Below are 26,221 nucleotides of genomic sequence, written 5' to 3'. Positions count from 1 at the left end.
GCAAGAAAATAACCGATCGATGATAATGATTTACGATATATTTAAATTTTAATCTCGATAATCTTACTTCATAAATAATTGAACAAAAAGATTATATATTTCCCAACTTTATATGAGATTTTACAAAAAAATATTTATTCTCGTTCATCGCTGTATGCGATCACTAGTTTGGTATTCCCTAATGGAACATTTGCGATGACGTTTTCTCGTTCCTCGAAATGTTAGTTTGTGTATTAAAAAATGTCTGACGACTAGCTGGAACGATTTACGAAGAGAAACTGCTTTTCGTCGACATTGTTTTTTATACGATATTTGAACAAGATTTTAAAATATTCTGCGATTTAAAGGTTAAGAAACGAAGATGAAATCGTCATGGTTAATCCTGGATATTTTTAAAACGTTTAATACCGTTTAATCGAGTTTGTCGATCGAATTGATCTTGGCGCTTAGATTATCGATCTCTTAGACGGAATAATTTTTCTATTTAAGGATTCTTTTTCCTTTATCTATTTTTGTGATGTTAATTCGTCTTTATTAAGTTTCAATTTTCAACTGAAACGCAACCCGTTAAATACCAGAAACAGTCATTACGATTACGTGTAGAATAAAAGCACAAGTTTCTTCAAACTCCTTAGGAATAATAAGACGACTAGAAAGAAACGACGGTATGTATACTTATCGTATTATTTTCGACGAAACGATGCTGTAGTCGAATATCTTTCGAATATCGTCCACAGCTTGTCGAATATCGAATCACGGCCATAATCGAAGACATCCCGGAAACCCTCACCGGAGGTTTCACATTGCTCTTGCACCTTTCTCCGCGGTAAGCATATTATTCACACGTTACACGACACCAAACGCATACTATTTTACTCAGACACGTCATACGCGTGCATTCTCTTACGTTCAAACGGATCGAACGTTTTAAAGCAAATAGAAGCTTTCATCCCTGAAAAACCGTCGAATGAAATTTTTAAATTATTACTCTCAGCTTTTACATTTGAATAAAATTAAAATATAATTTGCCAGGGTAATTCGTTACGATTAAACGCTATCTATTTATCAAGGTAAACTGAAACTAATTAGATTTCAGTGGATATTAACGAAGCACGAAATTTTGCGTATCGATCGAGGCAATGGCGTGCCAATTTGGGTCTGCAACGTGCAGTCAGGGCGAGAGCTCATGTTCGACTAACGACCCTTCGTCAAAGTCGTTTAACTCGAGGATGTTCGCCTCGTGACTCTATTCGCACCCCTACCCCAAACATTTCCCTTACCTCGATATAATCTCGCGTCGATTTCGAATTCTCCAACCGATATTCCGATTCTGTGTCGATTAGCTGTTGAGATAATTCTGCACGATGGATAAACGTATAATTATGCAAAGTTGGTTGAATCACGGTCATGGTGTAATAGAAGCAGCACATTGCACGAAAGTACATACTCTATGTATATTTGTTTTCCACGCTTTCGCCAAGAAATGTTGTGCGACGTCACGTGGAAATCCGGGAGAAACTCAATGACACGCTCTAGAACCTAGTAGCATCATCCGAATCGTCTCGTAATTAAAGGAATTTCGAACCTTTCGTAGCTAAAAGGACTCTGCTCGTTTACTTCGACACGATTTTAATATTCAGCGCGTTCTGAGCGAACATCAATTGTACGAGCGAAATCAAGTATATCATAATTTCCCTGCTACGAGTTTTATAGCTTGGCTGTCGGTAATCGTAATATTAGTTAAATACAAGTTAACATTAATTAAATATACTATCTTAAACAAAGTATCTTTCTTTCGCAAACGTGTGTTTTACAATAGTGCACCTTCGTACAAACGTGAAACCAAGTGTGTGAAATGTCGCGGTGTTTATCTCGACGGAACAAAATGGATCGTACGCAATTCGACGAAATACTATAAAACAGAAAACGTTGTGCGTCTATTATTTCCTCGTAAAATGAGAGAAACTTTTCGGACAACCTAATAGATTTAAAAAGGTCACACTTTTCTGATGTTCATAAAATCGCCCCTGTGTCGATGTCAACTTGCAACGACACATCGAAGGTACAAACAACAGACGTGATATGCGTTTGTTTGTCGTTACTTTCTCTGTTAATTGTACCTAATCGGGCGCGTAGTCTCTAACAACCGGATCGTTTCAATAACGAGCACTTTACCGTATTAGCGGTTTTCATTCCGCGATGCTTGCGTAACGTGTTTTTCCTCGTCGGCGCCGAGCCGTTTTCGAGAAATTCTCGATTTTGTAACGCGAACGACCTTGTTCTTGTCACTTTCACTCGGCTCGTCCGCGGACCACGATCGCGATCGTCCAGACCGAGCATCGAGAGATCGTTGCAGAACCACGTGCACACGCCCATTTGTCTCGCAACGATCGTGCTCGCGTAGACTGAACCCAGGAAAGTCGACCTTGCCCTTGACAAACGACTTTAAACGCCAAAAACAGCTTCCACCGGACCTTACAGATTCTTTTCAAGATGATCACCTACTGACAATTTTACGAGGCGATTTCGTTTATGCCAATTTACGCATCACGCTTTCTCAATCTGCTTTGGAAGAGTATTTTGCGATTATTTCTCTCGTTTAAACTACATGTACCAATAAATTGCAGATGGAACTTTTTTATTTGTGTCTTGTGTTTTTGTCAATGTCTCGTGTCATTGATCTTGGCCTCTTCGTTAATGCTCTCCTCTGTGCTACGTCTACTTGCAAAGTTCTCGCATTCCACGCGCATACCTATTACTAGTTGATAAATTATTATATGCAAGAAGGTTCTATCTATTCCTCATATTAGACAGCCAATTTTTGTAAATGTACTCGATAGAAGGAACAATAGAACGTTTTCCTATTTCATCGTTTTTATCGTTCTTTTCTATAAAATTATCGATGGCATTGATTCGAATGTTATCGAGCTCGAGGTACGCGCTTTAGCGTGCGATGCGATTGTCCAAGGTCGCCATCACCTTGATTATTTATTCCAAAAATTGAAATCGTATGTATCCGAGGGAGGAAGGTCGACGGCAACGGAGACATAACGCGTGGATCGATGCAAGCCTCGACTCGACTTTCCTTTAAATAAACCCGAAAGGATAATGATTGCAAATTTCAACGCAACGAATAGCCGCTGGTTCCTCTCGAAAACGAGCCTCGCTTTGTGTGTTCAAACAGAGAACGAAACTCGACGCAAACTTTTACCTTTATACATATTCGCAATTATCGATTAGCAGTCAAAAAATCTCTTTCTCTCTCTTACTATCGACAAAGTTTATTTGCATTTCAAACAGTAGTAGCGAAACTCTCTCTCGGATATTACTTTGTATCCAAGCCAATTACGCTCCCCTGTCTTTCTCTCTCTCTCTCTCTCTCTCTCTCTCTGTTTCGATACAACTACCTCGTTCTATTCTACGGAGCAGAAACGATTACAACGATACAACGTTATTCAGAGCATGCTCGTAACGATGAAGTTTATAAGCCGACTGATCTTTACGTGTATTTATCTATTCGCCTGTTTAAATCAAGTTGTATTCGTTTCGTTATGGTTGAAACGCACACGATCGTTGAGTCGCGTTGAAGAAAGTTATCAAGGTATAATGAAATCACAGTCGATAATCGATTCTTATTTGTAGAAACGTAATCTTTCAAAATTAGCATACTGTTAACCTGCAGCGTCATCGACGTTACGCAATGCTGGTTGTACAGGGTGGGGCACCCAAATGGGAACATTCGATTACGCTGTTCGTCTTCAAGGTAAAGAAAAGGTAGCCAAAAATGTAAAGTCGGTTTTCCATTCAACTTGAGCAATCGTTCGATCCCGAAACATTCGACATATGTATATGTTTAAATGCACGAATCGACGGTTCTAACGTTGATTGATCATTAAATTAATATCAACGATACATAAACTCTACGATAAACGTAGGAAACAAAGCAATTCAAGATTGCAAGAGCATCTGCCGAAGGCAGGAACGGTGGTCGTTTAATATTCCCGATTCATCCGGCTGGTTCATCCCGCGGAGAGGTCGAGAAACGAACGTTTTCGTGTTGCACGGCAGCCTGGGGCCAACCACGGTTAACTTTCGCTGTCAAACGTCACGTAATCCAAAACCGAGGCGGCTGGATACGCGCGTCGTCGCAGCATTATCCGTCTACGGATCCACTCGCGTGCATTAAACATGAGAATGACCCCGCATTATGGAACGACCACGGTTTTGCAACGTGTTCCGTTACACACTGCCCCCACTGGCCAGTCACAAGGATTCTCGTAAACACGGCGATCTCGCGAGCTGCGCTGCTCTTTCGGATTTTGCAGGCAAACCGATGATAAATCGCTTTCCGTGCAGAACATTACTTTTTCAATGTAGGGTAGAGCTTCTTCGAGAAAGGAGAGGGTGATCGACTCGTTCATAAGGTCATTTTTTAATCGGAAATGTGTGCGACGGTGAAATTGAGGATGAATAAAAACCAGTCGATTTAATCTATTTTTTAAATAGATTGATTTTAAAGTTAGAAACATTCACCTGTAATGTACGCTTCTATTCGTAAGTATTAGGACACATTCTATCGTTCGACGTAAAATCGTAAATTATGAGAACTGTAACGTCAAGTTCATAGGATAAAGAACTGCCCTATATTTTTGTGTTAAAAGATTCTGTGCAAAAGTTTGTTACGCCGACGCGTATCTTGTTTATCCGCATTTATACAACTTTTTGCAAACCGAATACCGTGATAAACGGCCGTACAGGAGATACGTAAGTACTTACGTCTTGCAACGAGTTAAAGTATCCTTTTATTTGTCTTTCCCCTATTTGCTTCGGGCTATACGATTTGTAAATAATATCGACGAGCGCACGTTGTTCTCGCAGCGATGCAAGAAATATTCTGACAGTTTCGACAAGTCGATATATTCGGAGAAGAAATTTTTAGACGGTCTCGTCTCGACTCGGCTCAACACTCGATCGAAGATTCCACGTCTGCGTCTGCAATTCAGATGATTTGATTCTAAAGTTCAAGGCTTTTCAAATTCAATCTTCAAAATACAGAAAGAACACCAAGCACGTTTTAAGTAGAAAGAATCGATGTATTGAAAGACAAGGAAAAAAACACACACGAAACCGGTCGGTTTTCAGTGAAAGCGTCGTCCGAGGTCGCATAATTAATCTGCTATAATTACGTACATACGTGCGATAATTTTTGGTGTGCGCGTGCCTCCTCAGTCTTGTCTTCTTCGCTATCAACGAGGTTATACTTCGTGCACCCAGTGAAAGTGATAATAAATCCGAGTCACGCGGTCTCCCGATAACGAGATTATTCCTTCAAAAATCTCTCAATCCTTTTTCTTATTTTATATCTCAATCTTTATTGGCATTATATATTAATTACATAAATACCATATAAATGATAATGTAATAGAAAAGGTAAGATGCGGCGGGTTAATTCACCAGCACTTTCATTTAAAAACTTTCACGCCAATAAACGATTCTCGAAATTACACAACCCACCTTCCGATCGGTTATCCAATTTTTTGGAATTAGAAAATTATGCGTTTCGTGTAGGGACTGAGATTGCTCTACGGATAATGACGCGATAGTGTCGCAACGCACGTGGGTATCCCGTTACATCTTCGACAGCGTGCAGGAGGAAAGAATATAAAAAGATACTCGCCACGGAAAGGACGGGCTATTACGGAGAAGAGTTGAAAGTTGAAAGTGACACTCTCGATCTTTCTGCCACTTCTTCGAACGTAGAATCAAGAAATCATTTCCCTTTCTTTTCTCTCTAGGATCGAAGAATACCTACGTATCGAATTAACAAATATGACCGTACAAAAATACATCTCAATGCCAAGAATTCCAATTTTCCTAACGTAGTTTCCAAGTACGTCCATCGCAAGCAAACAAACAATTAATTAGAGGATCGATAATTATCGACGGTTCCATCGCACCAATTGGACAAGCAGAAGCGACGCTCGTATTAAATGTTATAGGTTTAATATTACAAATTATTGACACGTTATTGATACGATGAAGAGGCGGATTAAGGCTTAAATATTTCCGGGAGATTGCCGAAATCACCGGTCTTCTATTTTTAGTTCGTTAATTAAATTCCTAAAGACCCTTCAAACGGGCAGTCTGTCCCTGGTACGATATTATAATAAAGATTAATTTCGAGGTAGTCGTTTATAAAGATATAGACGCAAGGAGAGAATTCGCACGCGTCAACGACTCTACAAAGTTTATTTAAATTATCTGATCGCTCCTTTTGCTAGAATCTTACGTAAATGTATACCTACGTCGATCAGTGAGTATATAAATTTAGTAAATTTGCCGCTTTTACCGTCGTAACGTCATTCCATATCTCGCGTTTCATTTACGTCTTCTTGGTCAACGTTTCGTTTATGGTATCGCATAGTTGAGATACTCTATCGCGCCTGTAGAAACGCAATTACACCACTTCCTGCGACAGCTTCCATTCCTTTCACCGTGATTACGCCGACATCGGGAGCGAAATGCACCGACAAACAAAAAGACGCTTAGAATCAGACAACTGGCCGCCTTGTCCCTCTTTTCGCGTCCCCATGATCCTGACAGTGAAGGTATCTCGAGGACGAGACCTTATTCGATCGATCACGCGATCTTCGAGGCTGCCCACGTTTAAGGACGACCAGAAACTTTCGTACCGGAAACATCATCGAGAATCAATCAAACGATCGACGAAGGATTTAAGTTAACCAACATGATTCGAATAAGTACAGTGGTTCGCAAAAGTATTAACTTACTAGAAATTTCTCATTCGCTTAAATTCATCTTTCCACGACTATCGTTCGTGAATAATTATAAGGACGAACATTGAAATACAATTCATATGATTATTGCGTAGAATTCTGTAGAATTTCCCTTATAACGATCCGATGAAGTGGCAGTGACTTTCGTGATTCGATTAATCGCTTGCTTGCGAGGGATTCGACTCGTTCGAACATCGAGAAAGGTACGGTCAGACCTCCGAAACTTGCAACTACTCGTTCTGAGATTCGAAATCACCTTGTGAAGATGGAATACTTGATAAGTACAATGTACGACGAATTGATTTCATTAAGATGTACAAGTGGATATGTAACTTAAGTCCATTATTTATTTAAATCGCATTTATTTCAGTTTGACGAACTTGCAGTTGCAAAGAGAGGCAGAGGAATGCGCGTGCGCGTTTCAAAGAGGCGTGGTGCATACCTCGAGGACAATGCAACGTGAATTCGAGCGGTCGATTCAAGCGAACGATACTTGAAAATGGGTCAGAGGATTTTTCGTTTCACGGATCAGTTCCGATTTTACGCACGATGAGCTCTCTCCCTCCGGGTCGACGACTTTCGACGTTCCCGCGGACGATTTTGGACCGAAGGTTCTTCTGTTCCCTTCTCGTGAAACTCGTTCACCTCATGTCAGAAGGCAAACTTGATGCCAACTACTTTTATCGAGTTCGCGGGAAAAAACACGTAGGTCGTTCGTCGTGAATGCATCTATGCTTAAAGAAAACGACATAGCGTTAAGTAGAGTTCAATTGATCTGTACGCGGCTACACTGGCGCACGAAAGTATTCGAACATGTGCCACGGTAAACTGTCCATTCTGTGCGTGTAGTACAAAACAATTTGTAATTTCACTAGCGCTGTACTGAAACACAACTGTCGTTTGTTTAAAAACAGGACGCGTAGAAACAGAGCCGCTAAAAACTGGTTAAATTATGTACACTGGTTAACAGGTACCGATATGCGCGATATCTCGCAACAGGTATTTTCCAAATTTTCAGAAAACTACGAATTATGGAGGTTTGACAAATCCGAGCAGTCCATTCGCGCGTTAAATTTCAAAATACATAAATTCCAGTCGCGCATTTTCATGTACCACGAAATTTATTAACTTGTCATAGAAACACTACGAATTCCCAATTCCAAACCTATTCAATAACTCAACCGTGACGGGACAATGATCGCAAACGATCGGGTAGAGTGGAAACCACGATGGTAACGTTTGCTATCGTCGTAGCTGTCAACGATGGAAACACACGTACGATCCACGTATATACGTGATTGAGTATCGGCTGAATCGAGAGGCAGGTTTTCTAGATGGGGAAAACGTCGATCTGCGTAATCACTTTCCATTGAGTGAATTTTCCTCTAGCTGTTGATCGCCGCCGTTTCGAGCGATTTATTTGTCGTCAAACCGCGGGACGAAGGGAATCGCATCGAACGGAGGGAATTTTTGTTCGGCCAACCGTAACGATACCGTAACGCCGGTAACGAAATACACGATTTATTATTATGCGTTACGTCGTCGCAGTTTCATTAAACGCGTCCTGCACCGGAACGTGTCGAAGAAACGACGTTAACGCGCCTGCGGCCGATTTCCGCCCGCTGTGACGATCGTGCGCCGTGATACTCAACGACCACGGTGAATAATGCGATCCGTCGAGTGATTTGATCGCGATTTTTCGTCGCTTGTTGATCGTGAAAATCGATATGAGAAATTTTGGTAATTCTTTGGTTTCGCGAATTGGATGAATGGAAGGATTTCGGATGATCTTATTAGAAGCAAGTCATTTGATTCTTAAGAATCGGACATGTGTAATGATACTGTAAAATTAAAAAGAAATAAAGTCGATCGATTTGACTTACGAGAGGTTCGATTATCTCTTGTTATCCCTTGGACCTTTTACAAACTGTTTTGCACATTTAGATGAATTATATCATTGGACAAGTTATTGAACAACTAACCAGTAACTTCGTTTGTCGACTGTCTCGTGCGAACATACTATCTCTTAAACACATGTTAAAAGCATATCATTACAAACAGAAGATATTGAGAAAATCGACAAAGATGAATCCATCACGCTCTTTCTGTGTGATCTTCGAATGAAAATAAACCGTATTAGCATAGAACAGTATGCAACGATTCGATCTCGTATCTTGGAAAAGACATCCATAGGTCAAATCCGGTTCGAAGAGGTTTTTACCTTGTCCAACACTCTCAGAAGTTCCTTTCTCTTTGACGCTTCGGTAGCAAATGGTTTGAATAATGGTCATGTATCACGGAGGGGCTGATGATTGCAGGCCTTCGATAGCTCAGTTGGTAGAGCGGTGGACTGTAGTTGTTGAAGCGTTCCAGAAGAGAAGAGATATCCATAGGTCGCTGGTTCGAATCCGGCTCGAAGGAATATTTTTTGTAAAACGAAGCTTCTTCGATCAAACAATTCGAGCAAATGTAAATGTACATACAACCCCTTCGATAGCTCAGTTGGTAGAGCGGTGGACTGTAGTTGGTTCGCAGTGAAAAGAAAGAGAGACATCCATAGGTCGCTGGTTCAAATCCGGCTCGAAGGAATATTTTTGCAAAATATTATTTAAAAAATGTAAGATAAGTTTCTGAATCTCAGAAGAATAGAAATGGTTATAACCCATTGCAATAACTCGTTTAGTATAGAACGGTGGACTGTAGTTGATCTGAGTGTAAGTGGAATAGTTAAAAAGGGTATCCATAGATTGTTATTTCAAGTCTGGCTCAATGGAACGATTATTTTGTCGATTCAATTTAACCGAATGTTATTCTGTTGGAGAACGTTACGATTTCGATGTTTTTTAAAATATATGTATTATTATGTAATAACTGATGTTACTACATCATTTTTAACGTTATATTTTACAGACAAAATAATTAAAATTATTGATATATAATACGTAACTATTAGTAGCATTATTTAAGCACGTCTTAGCACATCCCTTCGATAGCTCAGTTGGTAGAGCGGTGGACTGTAGCGGTTAATGTATATTCAGAGATATCCATAGGTCGCTGGTTCGAATCCGGCTCGAAGGAAATATATTTTTATATTTTTAAACACGCAATTTCTTATTAATCTACCGTTACAGCTTCCTGAATAGCGTTATAAAATTGTTTTTCATACTTTTAAGAAATGTTTATTTCATTTGTTTCGCTCGAAAAAAGCTCACCGACAAAGAGATCTTCACAGACCATTTTTCTTAACTCGTAGATTAAAGAAGACGAGTCGATTCTTCGTTTGTAAATATCTCCTATATTTAGACGGATAATTGCATCTTTCAAACATATAGATTATAATGTTACGATTACATTTGCAAGAAGTAAAACTGACCTAGCTCAGAGATTGGTTTATCATTATTGGCAATCTTCAATTTCATAATTATAGATGTTTCTTCGGCCAACAGATAAAAAAATATACGTAGATAATGTATTTTTTATCTCGTTAATTACATTCATCTAATTCTCTCAAGCGGTATACAAGCGGATAGTGAAATCGAAGATCAAATTTCAAATCTCACAAATCAGGCGTAGCACACTTTTCCTAAATCTCCTCGAAACGTGTAACTTCGTACAGGATTAAGATCGTGTAGCGATCATAACAAATAACAACGAGTGAAACGTTGTGCCGCTGAGAAAATTCAATCGCGTTGGATCGGCATCGTACACCACCTCTCTCACCTGCAGAAGGAGAATTTCAATTAACGTTGCGGAGCTTACGCGAAGAGAAAAAATCGAGACAAATAATCGAGCGACGGTATTCGACTTCCATCGCCCACTGACCTAATAGAAGTCAATTTCACCGAGTACCATTTCTTCGAAGGCGCGCCGTACCAACGACAGTCAAAAGTCTGTGACGTGGAATTTCTGATATCGCTGTCGTTGACTTTCAAATGGCGAGTCGAAACCTGTGGCGCCTCCAGTTGGACGATTCGCCTTTCGAAGAAAATTAATTACTATATTAACCATTGGAAAAGTTTGCTTAGGGATCGTTGTCGATGAACGACTCTCGATCTTTATCCACGTTACCGAGATTAATAGCGTAAAACGCGATATTTCAAGGTCAAGCGAACAACCGTCATTGTGCCCGTGAATACGAGCGTCGCGTATCGATCAGATAAGATATCGTGGTGAATCGATGGAGAAATCGGGTCAAAATTGAAATGTCAAGGAGATCGTCTACTTTGATGACAAAGTTAAACTCGAGAATCTTTGGGATCCTGTCTCTCTTAAGAAACTAGCTTCGAACTTTTCACTTTCGTAGGACTCTTTAAATATTCATGCTGCTGCTTTCTTAAAGCGGACGCTTTACGCATACCTATTCCTGGTTCGTTCCACTTCTCAAGTTCATGCCCTTCAATGTCTCTGTTTCCATTTCCCTAAAACAAACGTCTAACGTTCTTATCCTGATGTGTCGTTTTGTCGAATACACCGTGAAAAAAGCTTTTACCTGTGCGTGATCTTGCACAATTTCATACAGCTCTGTTTGCACGTTTCTATTTATGTTTTCAATCGTACGTGTCTTCGAGAACAGCACGGAAGAATGCTAACGAGATTCCTGCATGATACGGCCGGCATCCTCCATATCGAAGGAGTCCAAGCCAGAGGGACGGCCTTGCCACGGCATCGAGATACACAGCTTTCTCTACTTTCGCTTACACGCGAGATTTTCAGACCGACTACCGGCAAACTCGTGGCGATTCTTAAACGGTGTTTATCACTTTGGCTCGTGTGCATTCCATCGAAGGAGGCTTGTTCCCGGAGTCAATGAAGGAGGAAACGCTCCACCGACGATGCAACGTTCGCTCGTGGATCGCGCACTTTGAAAATACCGTTGAGTTACGATGCAAAGCGCTGCGAATAAAAATAATAAATGCGTCTGATTGCATAGAATATAAAGTTTCTCGAGAGAGATGTCATTATACCTATACGAGAAGTTGGAAGAAGAAGCGACGTGAATGAGGAATTTATTTATTCCAAGAAGCAAAGATACGCGACTATGAACTATGCATCAGATATAACGAAAGTAAACTGCACTTGTACTATGGCTCCACGTTAGCTATAACTTTGCTTCCAAATTATAAAGTTGTGCATATTAAATTGTATATAACATCTATGATGGATAGGTTTTAAAATCGAAGATTAACCAAACGCTGAAACAAGCACATCTTCCATAGATTTATACGACCGAGATACCGGAATTTAATTGCGACATCCGCTGATTGCCCCCGCAGAATGTGGGTGCAAACGACTCCCTCGATACGCTGGAAACTAATTAAACGATTCTGCATTACGTCCTCGCAATCGTCGATAATCTCTAGCGCGTTATCGATCCTATTATAGCTATCTTCCATTTCACGGCTCTGAAATTTCTAGCTTTTTAAATCTTTAGAATTTGTAAACCTTTAAAATTCTACGCAAACGTTCGACCGGAAAAGAATGGAACATCCTCGATGGTCAAAGGATTCGTTTTCCTGAACCAAAATACGACCAAACGTAACGAAACGATCAACTGGATTGGTTTCGGAATGGAAACGATGTAGAATCAACGACGAAAGAAAGGCTAAATCGGAATGCAAACGCGTCGCCTCGACTCACCGATCGTCGGCCTGTTGGTATTTCACGAGGCTACAGTGCGATTTTCTCTCTCACGCATCGTGTAGCGTCTCCTCCTTTTCCAAACTGGAAAATAACGGAATTCTTTCATTTTATGTCCAATAATCGTGCAAATATACATCTTTATCTTTGCCATCGTTTCACGATGACTTATCGCAATCGATCAAGCGAACGAGCTATTCGTTAATCACTGTAATTTCCGTTCATCGTCGTTGCACAACTGGCTTCCTTGCTACTGTGTGATTAACAGCCGTTTTGCTTTTACGATCCACGACGATTGCGTTCGAGTTTCATGCTTTGCAACCGTAAAAGTACATCTTCACCTGGAACACTGATTCGAAATTACGATCACGCGCCTTGTAACAATTAAGTCGATGCGTGTGAAATGAGGTTCCTTTGAAGTTTGAATTTGCTGCGCCGATATCACTCATTCAATTTCATCCCATCGTTAACTATCGAGTATATCGAAGGAGAAGAAATTTACTATAAAACGGTATATTCGGCGAAGGAGATTTATAACTAACTAAATAAACTAAAATATATCAATGTATAATTAGAGTATTCGTGTGACTTTCTTACGTGAGCTTAAATTTCGGAAAAGTACCATAGAGATGAAAACGTAAAATTAGAATTTAGAGAAGCGTAAAAACGTTTCCTACATCGCCCGAGTAATTTTTTAACGCGTACATTGTTTTAAAGGGGCTCGCGAATGAAGAAATTAAAACAGTTTCGTTCCAAGACTTTGAATTCTAAAAGTGATAGCTCTTACAAGTGTCGAATAGCTAAACGAGATAATCTCTGAAAAAGTACGTCGAGTTATGTGGAACATATCGATTAAATTCAAGTAAATGCAATTAGAATTTTATCATGTAAAAGGATATTTGACATGCACGCACCTAATCGAGTAATTAAAGAAAGTAAAATTTGTTGGAGTATTTTAACAAATGAATCAGAGATTCGTCTCAGTTTTCCAGGTAGTAATAAACTTAACAAACGTCGGTAACAATAAATGGTTCCAAGCGGCAGACCTTGAGCGGCCATTATGGGCGTTAGACTACGAGCAAAGAGAATTTCGCGGCGCTAGCAAGCTGGAAAGGTCCTTTCTCGCGTTCGACCTACAAGCGAGAAGAATGCAGTCGTCGTTTTCTCGGCCAGAACGTTTAAGCCTGTCACCTCTCCTCTTCGATGCGGACCACGTACACGCCGTTCCAATTTTCAATAACGAAGAACGAGCTTGCTCGATTTCGTAATTAACCCGGCGAATTTGCCAGACCGGCCTTGATCTTAACCACCCTCGTATTTCGCCTCGATTTCGCCCGATTCGAAACCGGGGATTTTCTCCTCGATTCGAGGTAGGCGTGTTTTATTATTCCAGTTCGAATGGCTCGACACGTCGAACGTAAGACTCGTACAGATTTTAAAAGATCGATATAAAAATTTACGATCAATCAGAGTGGAAGCTTTATCGAGTGGTTTTTATTAGAAGAAGGTACCTTCGGATTCGATTCAAGAGAGAGAGAGAGAGAGAGAGAGAGAGAGAGAGAGAGAGAGAGAGAGAGATTAAACGAAAGAGAGATGAAAAGAGGGATTGGCGTAATAAATATTTCCTTATAACTTCTTTAGTATCATTTTATAGTCTAAAGGCAATTTAATGCTGAAAGCTAGAACATAAACGTTCGTAACTTGTACGATTGACAAGCCTTCCATTAGCCAAATAACGAGTTTGGTTATCGATCATTAACGCTGAAATTATCAATTTGTACCAATGTATAGGTAGACATTTTATAGGTTTACGGCGATGCATTTCCGCAGATGTTTATAACGTTTTAAAAAATTTATAGCTAAATTTTTCCCAAACTATGCGTTTCTTTCTATATATTTCATTTCAATTTTTACGACAGATTTTATAATTTACTCGCCGATAACTCCGATGTTAATGTATAGAAACTGTAGTTGGAAAATCGGGTCATCGACCCAGAGAAGATCGACGAAAGGTCTTCGAACTTTGTAAACTCGAGTCGCGATACTTCGAACCCGTTCCACTTTCCTCGAGAAATTCCTATTGAAAGGGGATGGGAAATGTGAATGAGAGACTCTCGTATTCCGCCGGTTTCTCTTTTATTAAAGATTCCATCGAGAACGTAAAATTGATAATTATTACTTAGCTTTAAAAAATATACATACACGATATTTTATATTTATATATATATATATATATTTATTATATTATTTATATATATATATAAAAGTTTGGCTAACCCTTTAAAAATAAGGGTGTTCGCCATTTTGTGACAGGGAGTTCTGGCGGTCGCTGAGGGATCATCGATTTTTATTTTCATTTTTCCTGGGGTCAACAGGACAACCGCAGCCCGACCTCCCAGCTAAATCCGTCGTGTCCTCCGTCCATGTGTCAGGGATCCGTCTTTTTTTCAGGGACAGGCTGAGACACGCGTTCATATATTACACACGATGATAATAATCCTTGTTTTGTTTTACTTTTCCTTTTTTACTTCGTGTTCGCGTTACGATCGCGTCGTTTCTCTCCAGGTCAAGTTTCGTGGAGGCCAGGGTGAAATCGTCGTGGGTTTGGGAGAGAAATGGGATAGAAATGGGAGAGAAAATAGAGAAAAAGAATAGTTCGCTGTATCGTCGTTCGTCGTCGCGTTCGTCGTCGCGTTCGTCGTCGCGTTCGTTGTCGCGTTCGTCGTTGCGTTCGTCGTCCTGGTCGCTGAATCTCGAGCCGCATGAAAATTATCACAGATCGTTGGTGACGTGATTGATGGACGGTTTTCGTCGACGAACCGATCGGGAGAGCTCGATTCTCATCTTTATCGACGATCACGTCTTCGAGCCTCTTTCTGTTACATCCTCTGTTAATAACTGTTCCTCTAAAAACAGTTTGGCAAAAGGCTCCGTTTAAAATTTTATACAACTACCCTGTATCTCGAAACGGAAGTAATCTTCGTGAAAGCCCACCCGACCGTGTTCCCCGATCGAAAACGTCGCCGACGACCCCACGTCCACCGTGAAACTCGTGAAGGATAATCGACCAATGGCAGGACGAGAATGAGAGGGATCGAAGGAAGATCAAAGGTGAACGCCCAAAACGACAGGCAAGAGGAGAATCAGAGGGTTTGACTTAGACGAGAAGGAGGAACGCGACACTGTGGGCTTAGAAGAACCCGTCACCGGTCGGATCGTTCACCCATGGATAGTTATTCGGGCAACGTACGCAGGTCTGAAGGTTGATGGTCTCTCCAGGAACCTCTTTCGAGGTGAGTTTGCAGGTGTGAGGAACCCAACAAGCGGGAGGCCCGTCCACGATACACTTCTCCTTCCACGGCTCGAAACTCTTCGATTCCGTTATCGTGCGAGGATTCTGGATCCACTGGATCACTTGGGTCATCGTCACGAAGTAAACGTCGTTGTGGTTCGACAAGATCTCGTCGATCCAATAAAGGAACGCGTCCAAGAATTCGGGGTTGTTCTTCAGCCAGGCTGCGTGGAAGTAGAGACCCAAGGGAGCGCGGTTTTGTTCGTAATGTCGGTCAAAGTTGTGGTTTAGGAAATTGTAGAATTGGTCGCCGGTTAGGATGTTGCTGCACGAGTCTACCATGGCGCAACCGGGAAGGTATTCGTCGTTCTGTGGGTCTTCGCGGCGGTCCAACTCGTTCATCACCATCTCCCAGACTGCGTGCGACCTACGCAAAAAAGTTGATGCTCGATAGACGATGCAGGGATTGAATCGAGCCGCTACTATCCCTGGCATTTCAGGCGAAGATGTAGCTGCTTGATTCGACGTGATACATTTCACATAAAAGCTGACACTTCTCGCACAAAATATTTTGATATTTTTATGCTACGAATCCGCTCTCGATATTAGTATAGAACGTACCAAAGATTAGGTTAATCGGACATGTAGATAGACGGAAATAGATAGGTTGCTACTTTTAATGGAATTCGTTGTGGGATGTAGCATTCACTGATAGCAATATATATATATATTAAATTAAACATTATTCGATATTAAACACGTCAATATATATCGATATGTTTAAGCTACAAACGTTCTTGGTACAAGATGCATATACCAGATAATTGGATCAATTATCTCGAGCCACTACTAATACCAGCTTGCGACAGAATTGTATTAGCGTAATCATTGAAGCGCGAAGTTTTTAATCAGATTAAAGTAATTCGCTTTTCTACTTTAAAATTAGGTTACCTCGTCGGACAGTGTTGAAGGTTTCCATGGCAACGGTGCGGCATTCTGAAGTACATCGTGTAAGGCCATAGCGGTGGGTTGTTCAAGGCCGCGGTGATGGTGGAATCGTAAAGGAATGCTTGTTCTTCCATCATCGTGAACTGATTGTTTCCACCGACTCTGAGATACGGAGCCCTCACACCGACCACGCTGTTGTCCGTTAAATTAGCGAATTTCTCCGCGATGATCCTCATACCAGCCATTTCTTTGGCCCAATCGTCCACCGTCGCGTCTGACCAGAAACGTTCGTCGTCGTTGTGACTTGAAACACAAACGTTTATCGCGCGATTAACGCCGACTTTAAGGATCGGCTGCTGAAACAACTTAAACCACTAAAAATTGAATTTCCGAGTCTCGTGCTATATTATCGTCCTTATCTTTTTATTTCAAAAGTGCATCTGCTTAAGATTGAAAGATACGTAGATCGTTAAAAATCGAACGTTCCATGTATTACGACCAAAGTATAAGCTCGTGGCAAAAGTCGTCGTTAAAGCTGAACGCTCGAGCCAGGTTGAAAAAAAAACTCAAAAAGAATAAGGAGAGATTATTTTGTTTTTCACAAGTGTTTGCTTACGAGATAGAGTGAACGGCGATCTCGTGTCCTTTCCTGTGCATTTCCTGGACAGCCGAGTAGTTGGTGTACTTGTGCGAGACGAAGAAGCTGGCCTTGATTTCGCAACCGTTTGGGTTCTTGCGTTTTCCGTTGAAGATCTCTTTGTACAGTCCGATATTATTGTTATTGATGGCGTCGTCGAACGTGATAGTGATCATCTGCGGTACGTCCTTGGGAGGTAGATCTCCGGGGATCGTGGTACCGTCCTCGGAACAGAAGCAATCGGGTAGAACGCAGACTGTAGGGTCACAGGGTGGCGCTCTGTTCGGGTCGTTGTCCATATCTGTAATTTTCGCGAACCCGAAAATCGAAAATCTTTATTTCAAGTCGCCTCGACGAAGAACGACGAAATTAACATCAACGAAACTCGTCATCCGTCCCTGTCATGTTCTTCGTTGTTCGTGTCAAAAAGAACGTAAATTATTCACACGTGTCGATAAAATTGAATCTCGTTGATCTTCGTTTAAAATCATTTCGAAAAAGAAAGACGAACAGTGTTTTTGCGAACGAAAGTAGGCTACCCTGATGCGTCGATAAAATCGAATCTCGCTAATTTACGTAGTTTTCACTATGCATTAAGTTTCCAATTTTCACCTTCGGGAGGTGATCGTTGAAAGAACGAATAACGAATAGAATTTCCAGTTACGAAATTTGCCAAAACGATCGAACAAAGTTTCTCTATTTCATACTCACCGCAAATATTCTCGTCGGATCCGTCGGCGCAATCCTTTTCCCCGTTACAGAAAAGACCTCTCTCGATGCAAGAGCCGTCGCCGCAAGCGAGGAAGCCATCTTGACAGAGCGGTTCCTCGGTGTAAAGCAGAGGTTTCGCTTTTCTTTCTTTGTTCTTCAGTTTGCAGTTGTTCACCGAGTCTTTCCAGTCGCAGGTCTGTTTATCGATATCGAAATACAGTCCCGCGGGACACCTGATGGCCTGAAGACCCGAACTGGTACACTGAATCACGTCACGACAGTTGTCACCCTCTCCTGCCACCAATCTGAACCATTCGCCCGCATCCTTGTCCTTGCAGATCTCGCTTTCGAAGCTCTCTTCCTTCTTCTCCTCCTGTCGCTTCACACGATTCGAGCCTTCTAAAATTAAGTGGTTCGTGTCGTCTTTAGGACAATGTGTATTCTATTTGTATTTACAAATTACCGTATTGGTGGAATGATAGTTACGAGGATTTAATATTAAAAGTACTGGAATAATTACAACGATCGATCCCTATTACAGCAAGTTAGTACATTACAGTTTATACGTTTGCAAGAGTGTATTTCTAAGAATTATTTTTTGTAAAATATATACATATCTGCATATGTAATTTTATATATCGTCACACACCTCTTCGGGTATCTTACATTTTCACTTCATCGATGTAGATTACATGTATACTGTAGCGATCGATAGTTGACGACTAGTGTCAAGAAGATCGATACTAGCGAAGATTTCATAAGAGATGCAATAACGATATAACATTATCTTTCATATACGTGATTTATTGCTAATATAATGACTTCTTTGCCGATATTAGTGAATTATTTCAAGTTAAATATAAAGTTGTCAGGAATAAAAACGTTTACATAAAACTTCTAAACGACACTCGGATTTCTTCGGTGAAATTTCGAGACGCATACATATATGTACGATTGCGTAACCGCGAAGATACCTATCAGCGGCGAGATTATGGAAAGTGTGAAATTGACGTCACAATACAACTTTGGCTTATGATTATTTATTTACCAATTGACAGAATCATCGTCTTTCGTCAGATGGATCAAAGGCAAGCGATTAGCATAAACCATAATTTCCTTTTTTTTTTCCTTCTTTCTTTTTTTTTACCTATTTTATTGAGCAACCATCAGAGTACACTACTACCAATTCTCGCCAACGTTCGATTTCTTACGTTTAGTAGAGGCGGAAGTAGAAAATCAATACTATAAATTACGTAAGAGTTACGAATATACGATTTTGCCAATATTTATCTCGCTTATGTAACCCATTTGCGAATGCTGTTTTATAAAATACATCTTTTGTACCTATTTATATTTGTAGAATCTCTTTTCTAACAGAAATATATAACTCCTTTCACGTCGAGTGCTTTTATATGTTCGTTTAAAAAGGGAAACTGCGAGTGCTTTGGAAATTCACGACGTGTGGCATTGTTTTCGTTTCGAGATGGTTCTTGGTCGAACGAGCGGAAACGCGCTCCGCTCGAGAAAGTGGAAGCAGAAACGGCTGATTTTTAATATACGGGGAAACACGCGTTGCTTTCCTCTATTTGTAGTTTCGGCGCCGCGTTAATTTTATATCAAAGCAACGAACGGAGAAAGCTGTCTCGCGCCTTTCCAACGACATTGTTTTATTAGCGTCTTTTATTAGCGTGTTTTATTAGCGTGTTTTATTAGCGTGTTTTATTTAACGATTTCGCGTTCTTTTCATGTCCCGAATGCATAGAATTCATTAGGTTGATCAACCCTTCCTAAGCGAAATCTTTTTCTTAACAATGATGCAATGTTACGATAATATGACCTATTTACACTCAAACTTATATATATACAGGGTGGCTGGTAACTGGTGGTACAAACGGAAAGGGGGTGATTCTACGCGAAAAAAGAAGTCGAAAATATAGAATAATCATTTTTCCTTTGAGGCTCTGTTTTCGAGAAAATCGACTTTGAATTTTCGTTCGGTACGCGTGCGGTACGTTATAACGGATCTCACTGTAGATCGTTGTCTCGATGGAAAAATTAAATAAAAAAAAATAAAAAAAATTGTTATTCTATATTTTCGACTTCTTTTTTCGCGTAGAATCACCCCCTCTCCACTTGTGCCACCAGTTACCAACCACCCTATATATATATATATATATATATATATATATATATATATATATATCGTAGTTGAAAAATTCGTACAAATAGGCACAAACGTCCAATTATAGCGATCAAGTCTTTGTTCGGTCTAGCTCTCGTAAAAGTTGTTTCCGAGTCCATTGCCCCATTAATTTTGGAAAGGTCAGTCGGTAAAGTATAATGGCGTGTAATCGGAAGGATGCTAATTCAACGGGCTACCTTTTCGAGAGAAAGTGGAATCTTTCTCTAGAAGTTGCGCGATGAAGAAAGGCGATTGGTTTTACCAAGTAGGAAGTTCATTAGTGTAAAATAGTATTATTGAAGCAAGAACGGCTGCATGGAAAGTGATTTGGATTTGAAGCGCTTGAAAAGAAGCGATTTCAACTAGAGTTTAAGAATAACGAATTTTACAGTCCTTGGATTTAATGTAAAAGAAACGAGGAACGTTTGAATCTAAAATTAGATTACCGAGGATCGAGATTCTCTGTAAAAAGAGGTGATGGAAAGTGAAATTCTTGAGGAATTTTAAAGAGTTGTATGTCAAGTCGCGAAGCAACGAGCCGAAGAAAGTACGAAGTCAGCAGGTTACAGATCCAACGAAGCCTAATCACTGGATCTCCTTGAAAACCGAGAATTCTACAAGTAGCTTCAAATTCAACGATCCATCCTGTTCTACGGCTCGATAACGACCTCTTTCTGGGTGTCATAAACTTTCAAACGTCGATCTATCGTTCTTTCACTTCCTTCGCAAGCTAATATTATTCCGTAGCCGATTTCAAAGTCGCGGGTCTACCTACGTTCGTAACGTGGATATTCTTTCAAAGAGAATGTACATTAAGCCGTATACCGAGCTTTTCAAAAACCTTGTCATCTATGAACTTTCACGCCTGAAAATCGATTGAAAAACCGGCTCGAAGGAAATATCGACGTTCAAAGGTTTGAGAAGATCCACACTAGATTTAAACTCGTTTAAAGTCAAACAAACTCATATATTTAAACTAATAAATTTCTATCGAATTTACGTTAAAATACCTACAAGATTTAAGAATAACAGCAGAATACATTACAGACATTTTCGAAACAAAAGGCTGACTCTGAAAAATCATTTAGAACCGAATATACCAACGTTGAAGTAGCTACAGGCTTTGCCAAGCGTCGAGCAATCTACAGTTATTTTCAGAGCTAAAGATCAGCGTTAAAAACTATTTAAACTTAAACGCCTGCAAAACCTTTCACAAGGCAAATTATATGCAGAAGCTTTCGAGATGAAAAATTGGTACGAAAGAGCCAAACACGGTGAAACGTGTCGATATTTGAAATTACAAGAGATACAGACATTTTCGAAAGTCAAAAACTGAGGCTGCGTAAAGCATCGATTAATTCGGTTAAATCGATCAAAAGTCTTAACATCCAAAATCGCGTAAACTAATATCTGAAAATATTCCGAAGAATTGTCAAAGAACGCAAAGTTAACAACCACCGTACAGATACGTCGAAAATCAAAGTTTGGCTAAAGAACCAACACGTTGAATCGTTTGAGCCCCGTTGGTCCCGCGGGCTGGTGTCATGTCGGCATCGCATAGCGCCGCGACAAACGGGGAAAGTTGCGCCCCCCCACCCCGTGTATTTTTCAGGGCACGGCAGTGACGTCACCCATCCGGGACCGAGTAGAACCAGAGGCTTTCACGCTCTAATCTCTTATGCAACCTGTCGTCTCTGTCGACCGCCAGAATCGTATTCCGTCCGATTTCCTCCGTCCAAACCGCCGATTCTTCGAAAGCGTCCACCGTCCGCTATTTCCGAACGAGGAAAACAGCGCCACAGGGGGCGGAGGAGGGGCAGTGGACACGGCTCACGAACATTGCCGCCTGTCGCCATTTCGAGACTCACGTGCGCTCCCGTTTAAACGGTTCGCCTTAATTTTAAATTTCACGCGATGATTTTCAGTCGACTTTTGCTACTACCGTCTACTCTAACTTTAGTCCGTCGCTTAAAGAAATTGGAGACTAATTTGAAAGAACGCCGATTCTATTGTTCGCGTGTAAGTAGCTTGAGAAGCTTATGGCGCAACGGTCGAAAGAATCAAGCAGCTAAAGGACTTCTAACGTGGTGCAACGTGGTCTGTCTCAACGTTTGTTTTATATAGTACGATTACGAAGACCGTAGCTAGTTTCCAAGTGAAAATTGTTACTAAAAAGGCGACGTGTCTTGGTACAATGTCCAAGGAAGAAAACATTGACTCGTAGAGGGAAGGACAGAGGGTAAAATTCAATTCCATATTGAAAATTCCTGCACGAATTCGAATCACGCCTGCCACCATGTTCCCACTCGCTGCCATATTCCATGACAGACTACCCTCCTACACGATTCTCTCGAACCTCGTTAACGATCCAACGTTAGAATCATCTTTATGGTAACACTAACCGTTCCTTTCATCCGTAATTCGTTCGATCTCTGATGATCGGCACACTGATCTGTTCTGTTCAGGCTGTGAAAGTCACCGAATTCCTTACTCACCGGCGAGAACGATGGCTGCCAGGAACAGCAGCACCAGCGAGGACCTCATCCTCGTCCAACGGAAGGAACGGCGCTTCCGGTTCCCGATGGAGGTTCCGTGACTCACGAGACTCTGACTTATCCACGCGTCCTACTGGCCTGTGTTTCACTCGTGTCGAATTCGACGATGGGATGATCAGAGGACGGCCGTTTTGGGTATTCGAACGAAGAGCTCGCGAGTTTCCCGGCACCACTTCCGGAAAAGAAGTCGAGATCGAGGAACAGCGCTCGCGGGCGCCCTGAGATCTTTGGCTACTCTCTCAGGTAGATCGAGAACGAGTGTGTTCGCTTCAAGGACGCGGACCTTGAAGGCGTAGGTACCACTAACGGACTGACCGAGGCCCGCCACTCGTCGCGCCTTATATTTCCACCACCACGTTGTACCCTGTTGGGCCCCCTCTTTCCTGCTCTTCGATCGTTGCTGTTCTGCGTCGATCCGACAATCGTTGCCTCGCTCCTGCTCCCCAGGATGCAGTGGCGTAGGAGTGTCTCAGCTAGAAGACAACAAGCCTTAACTTAACCCGTGGGTCGTGTGGACGATGCGTCGAATCGGGGGAACGAGGGTAGGTACACTGCCGGACGTAAGTGCTACACGCCTACTGATATTTTATATTTTCTAGGTATTTTCTAGATATTTTACCGTAAATTTCTTACTTTACTCCTATCTCTTGAGATATACGATAATAAATAAAGTAAAATTTTTAAATAAAGTAAAATGTCCTGATGCTTGTAGCTGGTGGTACATTTACCGTATACATTACTTCTCAAGAGTTTAAGAACCTTCTTATTTACAAAGCGACGAATAAGAGGGTAGGATGATTTTATTCTTGATAAAGAAATTCACTCGTGTTTCGTATATTTTTATACGTATAACGTTTTATATTTCAAGCTAGTCAAAATGACATAAATGATCGTAAAGTAAACGCTTGAAAGTTTTATCTTTCCGATCTTGCATACGATTCGTTATCAACCGTTTACATAAAATTCATCGAATTACTCAAACTACAAGACCATCGTTCGTATTGCACGAGTCGAAAGTCTCGAAACTGCCTTCGGTTTGATCGCTTTAAATTCACGGTCGCGATTCCCTGCAGCGAATTGCAGCAACTTCGACTCTCGGCATATTCGCGAGTTTAACGATCTTGAGCGATAAAATCGCAGGATCAATACGGTGTTTATTGTTTGGAACGTTGTTGTAAAATAGCATGATTCACGAGTACACCGTTTCGAGTAGAAATAAAATTTCAGTAAAACGCATAGTTTGTAAGATTCAGAGGTTGTTATTTTCGAACGAACGTATTGTCAAAAAAGCGGAGATGTTACGAATAGAACACAATGGTAGAAAAATCGGGGCGGTGCAATTTCTGGACTTTTTCGCAACGGAGATTCTTACGTAACAGAGAAAATACAAGTTTTCCGTTGCTTTGGAAACGCGAGTACGCGTGGCACCGCGTCGAAAGTGAAACGAGTTCGGATGCAACTGCACTCATTCAGCCGTAGATGCAACGTGACTGCGATTCCAGCAGCCGTTGCACTCATTTGTCTTCCTAATTCGATCTTGTCGTGGTTACACATCTCCGAAACGAAGTGCCCTGATTCGCTCGCTCGAGCTTCCAACGACCGTTCAAACTCGTTCCCTGAGACTCACGAGTACCCTTATCTTAAGTATTTCGCAACTTTGTTTCAAAAGTTCTTCAGTTGTTTCTTCCTTTTATTCTCAAGTACGGTTTTAACATTTAATTTCAATCCAACAACTATATATATATCGCAAAATTATAAATATACTACGACGTTGGAAAGATTACAAAATACCTACGAGTACGTTACAGAACTTGAAATCGATTGCTTCAACGCTATCGACTACTTTGAACGAGGATTCAGAAAATCCTGCAAAGAAAGAAAATGCTGAAAGTAAAAGAAGGAAAGGCAAAAATCCTGCAATCCTTTTATCTGGTAAACGGAAAGACTATCAGCAAGATGTTTCAAACGTTGTATTCTAAAGATCGAAAGATGGCAAAAATTGTTCAACCCCGGCTTTTCATCCTGACGTCGAAATGTCAGATCGAAGCAAGGGCTCGGATGGCATTTTGGGGTAGATGACGAGCCGCCTGGTTAGGAAGTCTGCACACGCGTCTATTGCACCATCGTCGTCCGTCTCTTGGAATCGCGACGCGGGCCGGCACGTAAATGCCAACGATCTCGAATCTTTCGACCGTTGCGCCGCGCCAGCAGGTTGCCAGGCAAATGGATGGCTCGCGACCAGAGATGGTCGCGAACCCAGCCACATGGAATGTACCCTTTGCTTGGTGAACGATTTCGTTCGCGCGAGAACGATTTAATAAGCGTGCGTCCTCTTCTTCTCTCTCGCAATTGTTATCCAAATCGAACATGGTATAATTTGATGTTTCGTGTGACGAACGATGAATGGAGTTGATCGTTACGTTGTTTCGTTGAGTCTGCAATTAGGCGAACGTAAATTATGGTAACTGTGAGATCGAGGATTGATTTGTGACATCGTTGATAGAATTGTTAGCGTGATTGCCAGGTTGCTGAGAAAGAACGAGAATCCTATGAGTGTTGTTTGATAGCGATCGAATCTGTGACAGTGTTTGCACGATTACGTTCTTAAGTATTAATTATTAATACTTGGACGATTAACGAAATTTGTGCAGCTGACGATTCCGTATATCGATAAATTCCTGATTTCAAATGTAGCGATAATTTGCTAACTATGATGTAATATCTAATACGATTAAGTACGGTATACTAATAACGATAAGGAAAGTAATAAGATTGCTGGGCGGTATATTAATCATCAGCTGTTAATTCTTTCGTTCGAATAAAAAGACCATGGTCGGTAGTAATACGTAGATTCTTGCGCTCAAAGGAAGATCAAAATCGTGAACGTTTTATCTACGCGTCATAGCGAACGTGACTTTTCTTAAAGATTAGCGAATACATTTCGTAGGTCGGACACAAGTCCGAAAAAAGTGAAATCGTCTATGTCACGTTTTTGCTTGGCTCGCGTTGGCACATCGGTTCTGCGAACAACCACGTCACGGGCTTGTGTATTGGCATCGAAATCTCATTGTGAAACGACGGTGAACCGGCTCTGGCCGGCGTTTATCGTTAAATTCAGCTACAGGAATTTGCCCTTTTCCGAGGCGGAGAAGAAGCATAAACGACGTCGTCGAGAAACCAAGTGTGCGTGCTTAACGATTCTATTATTCGATTATTCGGATGCTGTTCGTCCTGGTATGACCTGGTATGACCTGGTATCATCGAAGCATTTCTCCTTGAAAAAAGCGCGAAGAAGAAGAAGAAGAAGAAGTGGTAGTCGAGGAATCTTCGAGCTAAAGGGAAACGCTGAATACGTAACGATCTTTGGAATTTGGGGAATACTTATTTGAAAAATTCATTGAAAATTTCTGTTAGCCTTTGCAAACTTGATTTTGATATACGAGAGTTACGAGAATTAGAAAA

General features: G+C 41.0%; 1 protein-coding gene and 3 non-coding genes across 4 annotated transcripts; 3 read left to right on the top strand and 1 right to left on the bottom strand.

The window, feature by feature from the left end:
• The first annotated feature begins 9,116 nt into the window (after window positions 1–9,116).
• TRNAY-GUA (transfer RNA tyrosine (anticodon GUA)) lies at window positions 9,117–9,218 on the top strand. Its single transcript has 2 exons — window positions 9,117–9,153; window positions 9,183–9,218. It is a non-coding gene; the product is annotated as a tRNA-Tyr (tRNA).
• Window positions 9,219–9,284: 66 nt separating this feature from the next.
• On the top strand, window positions 9,285–9,385 carry TRNAY-GUA (transfer RNA tyrosine (anticodon GUA)). Its single transcript has 2 exons — window positions 9,285–9,321; window positions 9,350–9,385. It is a non-coding gene; the product is annotated as a tRNA-Tyr (tRNA).
• A 395-nt stretch (window positions 9,386–9,780) lies between these two features.
• On the top strand, window positions 9,781–9,875 carry TRNAY-GUA (transfer RNA tyrosine (anticodon GUA)). The gene is made up of 2 exons: window positions 9,781–9,817; window positions 9,840–9,875. It is a non-coding gene; the product is annotated as a tRNA-Tyr (tRNA).
• A 4,676-nt stretch (window positions 9,876–14,551) lies between these two features.
• serp (chitin deacetylase-like protein serp) lies at window positions 14,552–23,094 on the bottom strand. Its single transcript, XM_069132838.1, has 5 exons — window positions 22,700–23,094; window positions 18,023–18,421; window positions 17,291–17,612; window positions 16,678–16,977; window positions 14,552–16,153 (listed from the first exon to the last, which is right to left on the bottom strand). The coding sequence occupies exons 1-5, from the start codon at window positions 22,746–22,748 to the stop codon at window positions 15,625–15,627; spliced, it is 1,599 nt and encodes a 532-aa protein (XP_068988939.1). The 5' UTR covers window positions 22,749–23,094; the 3' UTR covers window positions 14,552–15,624.
• Between the last annotated feature and the right edge of the window lie 3,127 nt (window positions 23,095–26,221).

The sequence above is a fragment of the Bombus flavifrons genome, chromosome 3 (assembly GCF_040668555.2).
Source record: "Bombus flavifrons isolate JBK064 chromosome 3, iyBomFlav1_principal, whole genome shotgun sequence".
Lineage (NCBI taxonomy): Eukaryota > Metazoa > Arthropoda > Insecta > Hymenoptera > Apidae > Bombus > Bombus flavifrons.
This window is presented reverse-complemented; position numbering and strand designations above follow the sequence as displayed.

Excerpts from the sequence above, each read along its gene's own strand:
- serp (XM_069132838.1), bottom strand. The coding sequence starts at position 22,748 with ATGAGGTCCTCGCTGGTGCTGCTGTTCCTGGCAGCCATCGTTCTCGCC. Across the intron at positions 17,613-18,022 it reads ATCCGACGAGAATATTTGCG|ATATGGACAACGACCCGAAC; the intron begins GTGAGTATGAAA and ends CGAAAATTACAG. Across the intron at positions 16,978-17,290 it reads ATCGCCGTTCACTCTATCTC|TCACAACGACGACGAACGTT; the intron begins GTAAGCAAACAC and ends TTGTGTTTCAAG.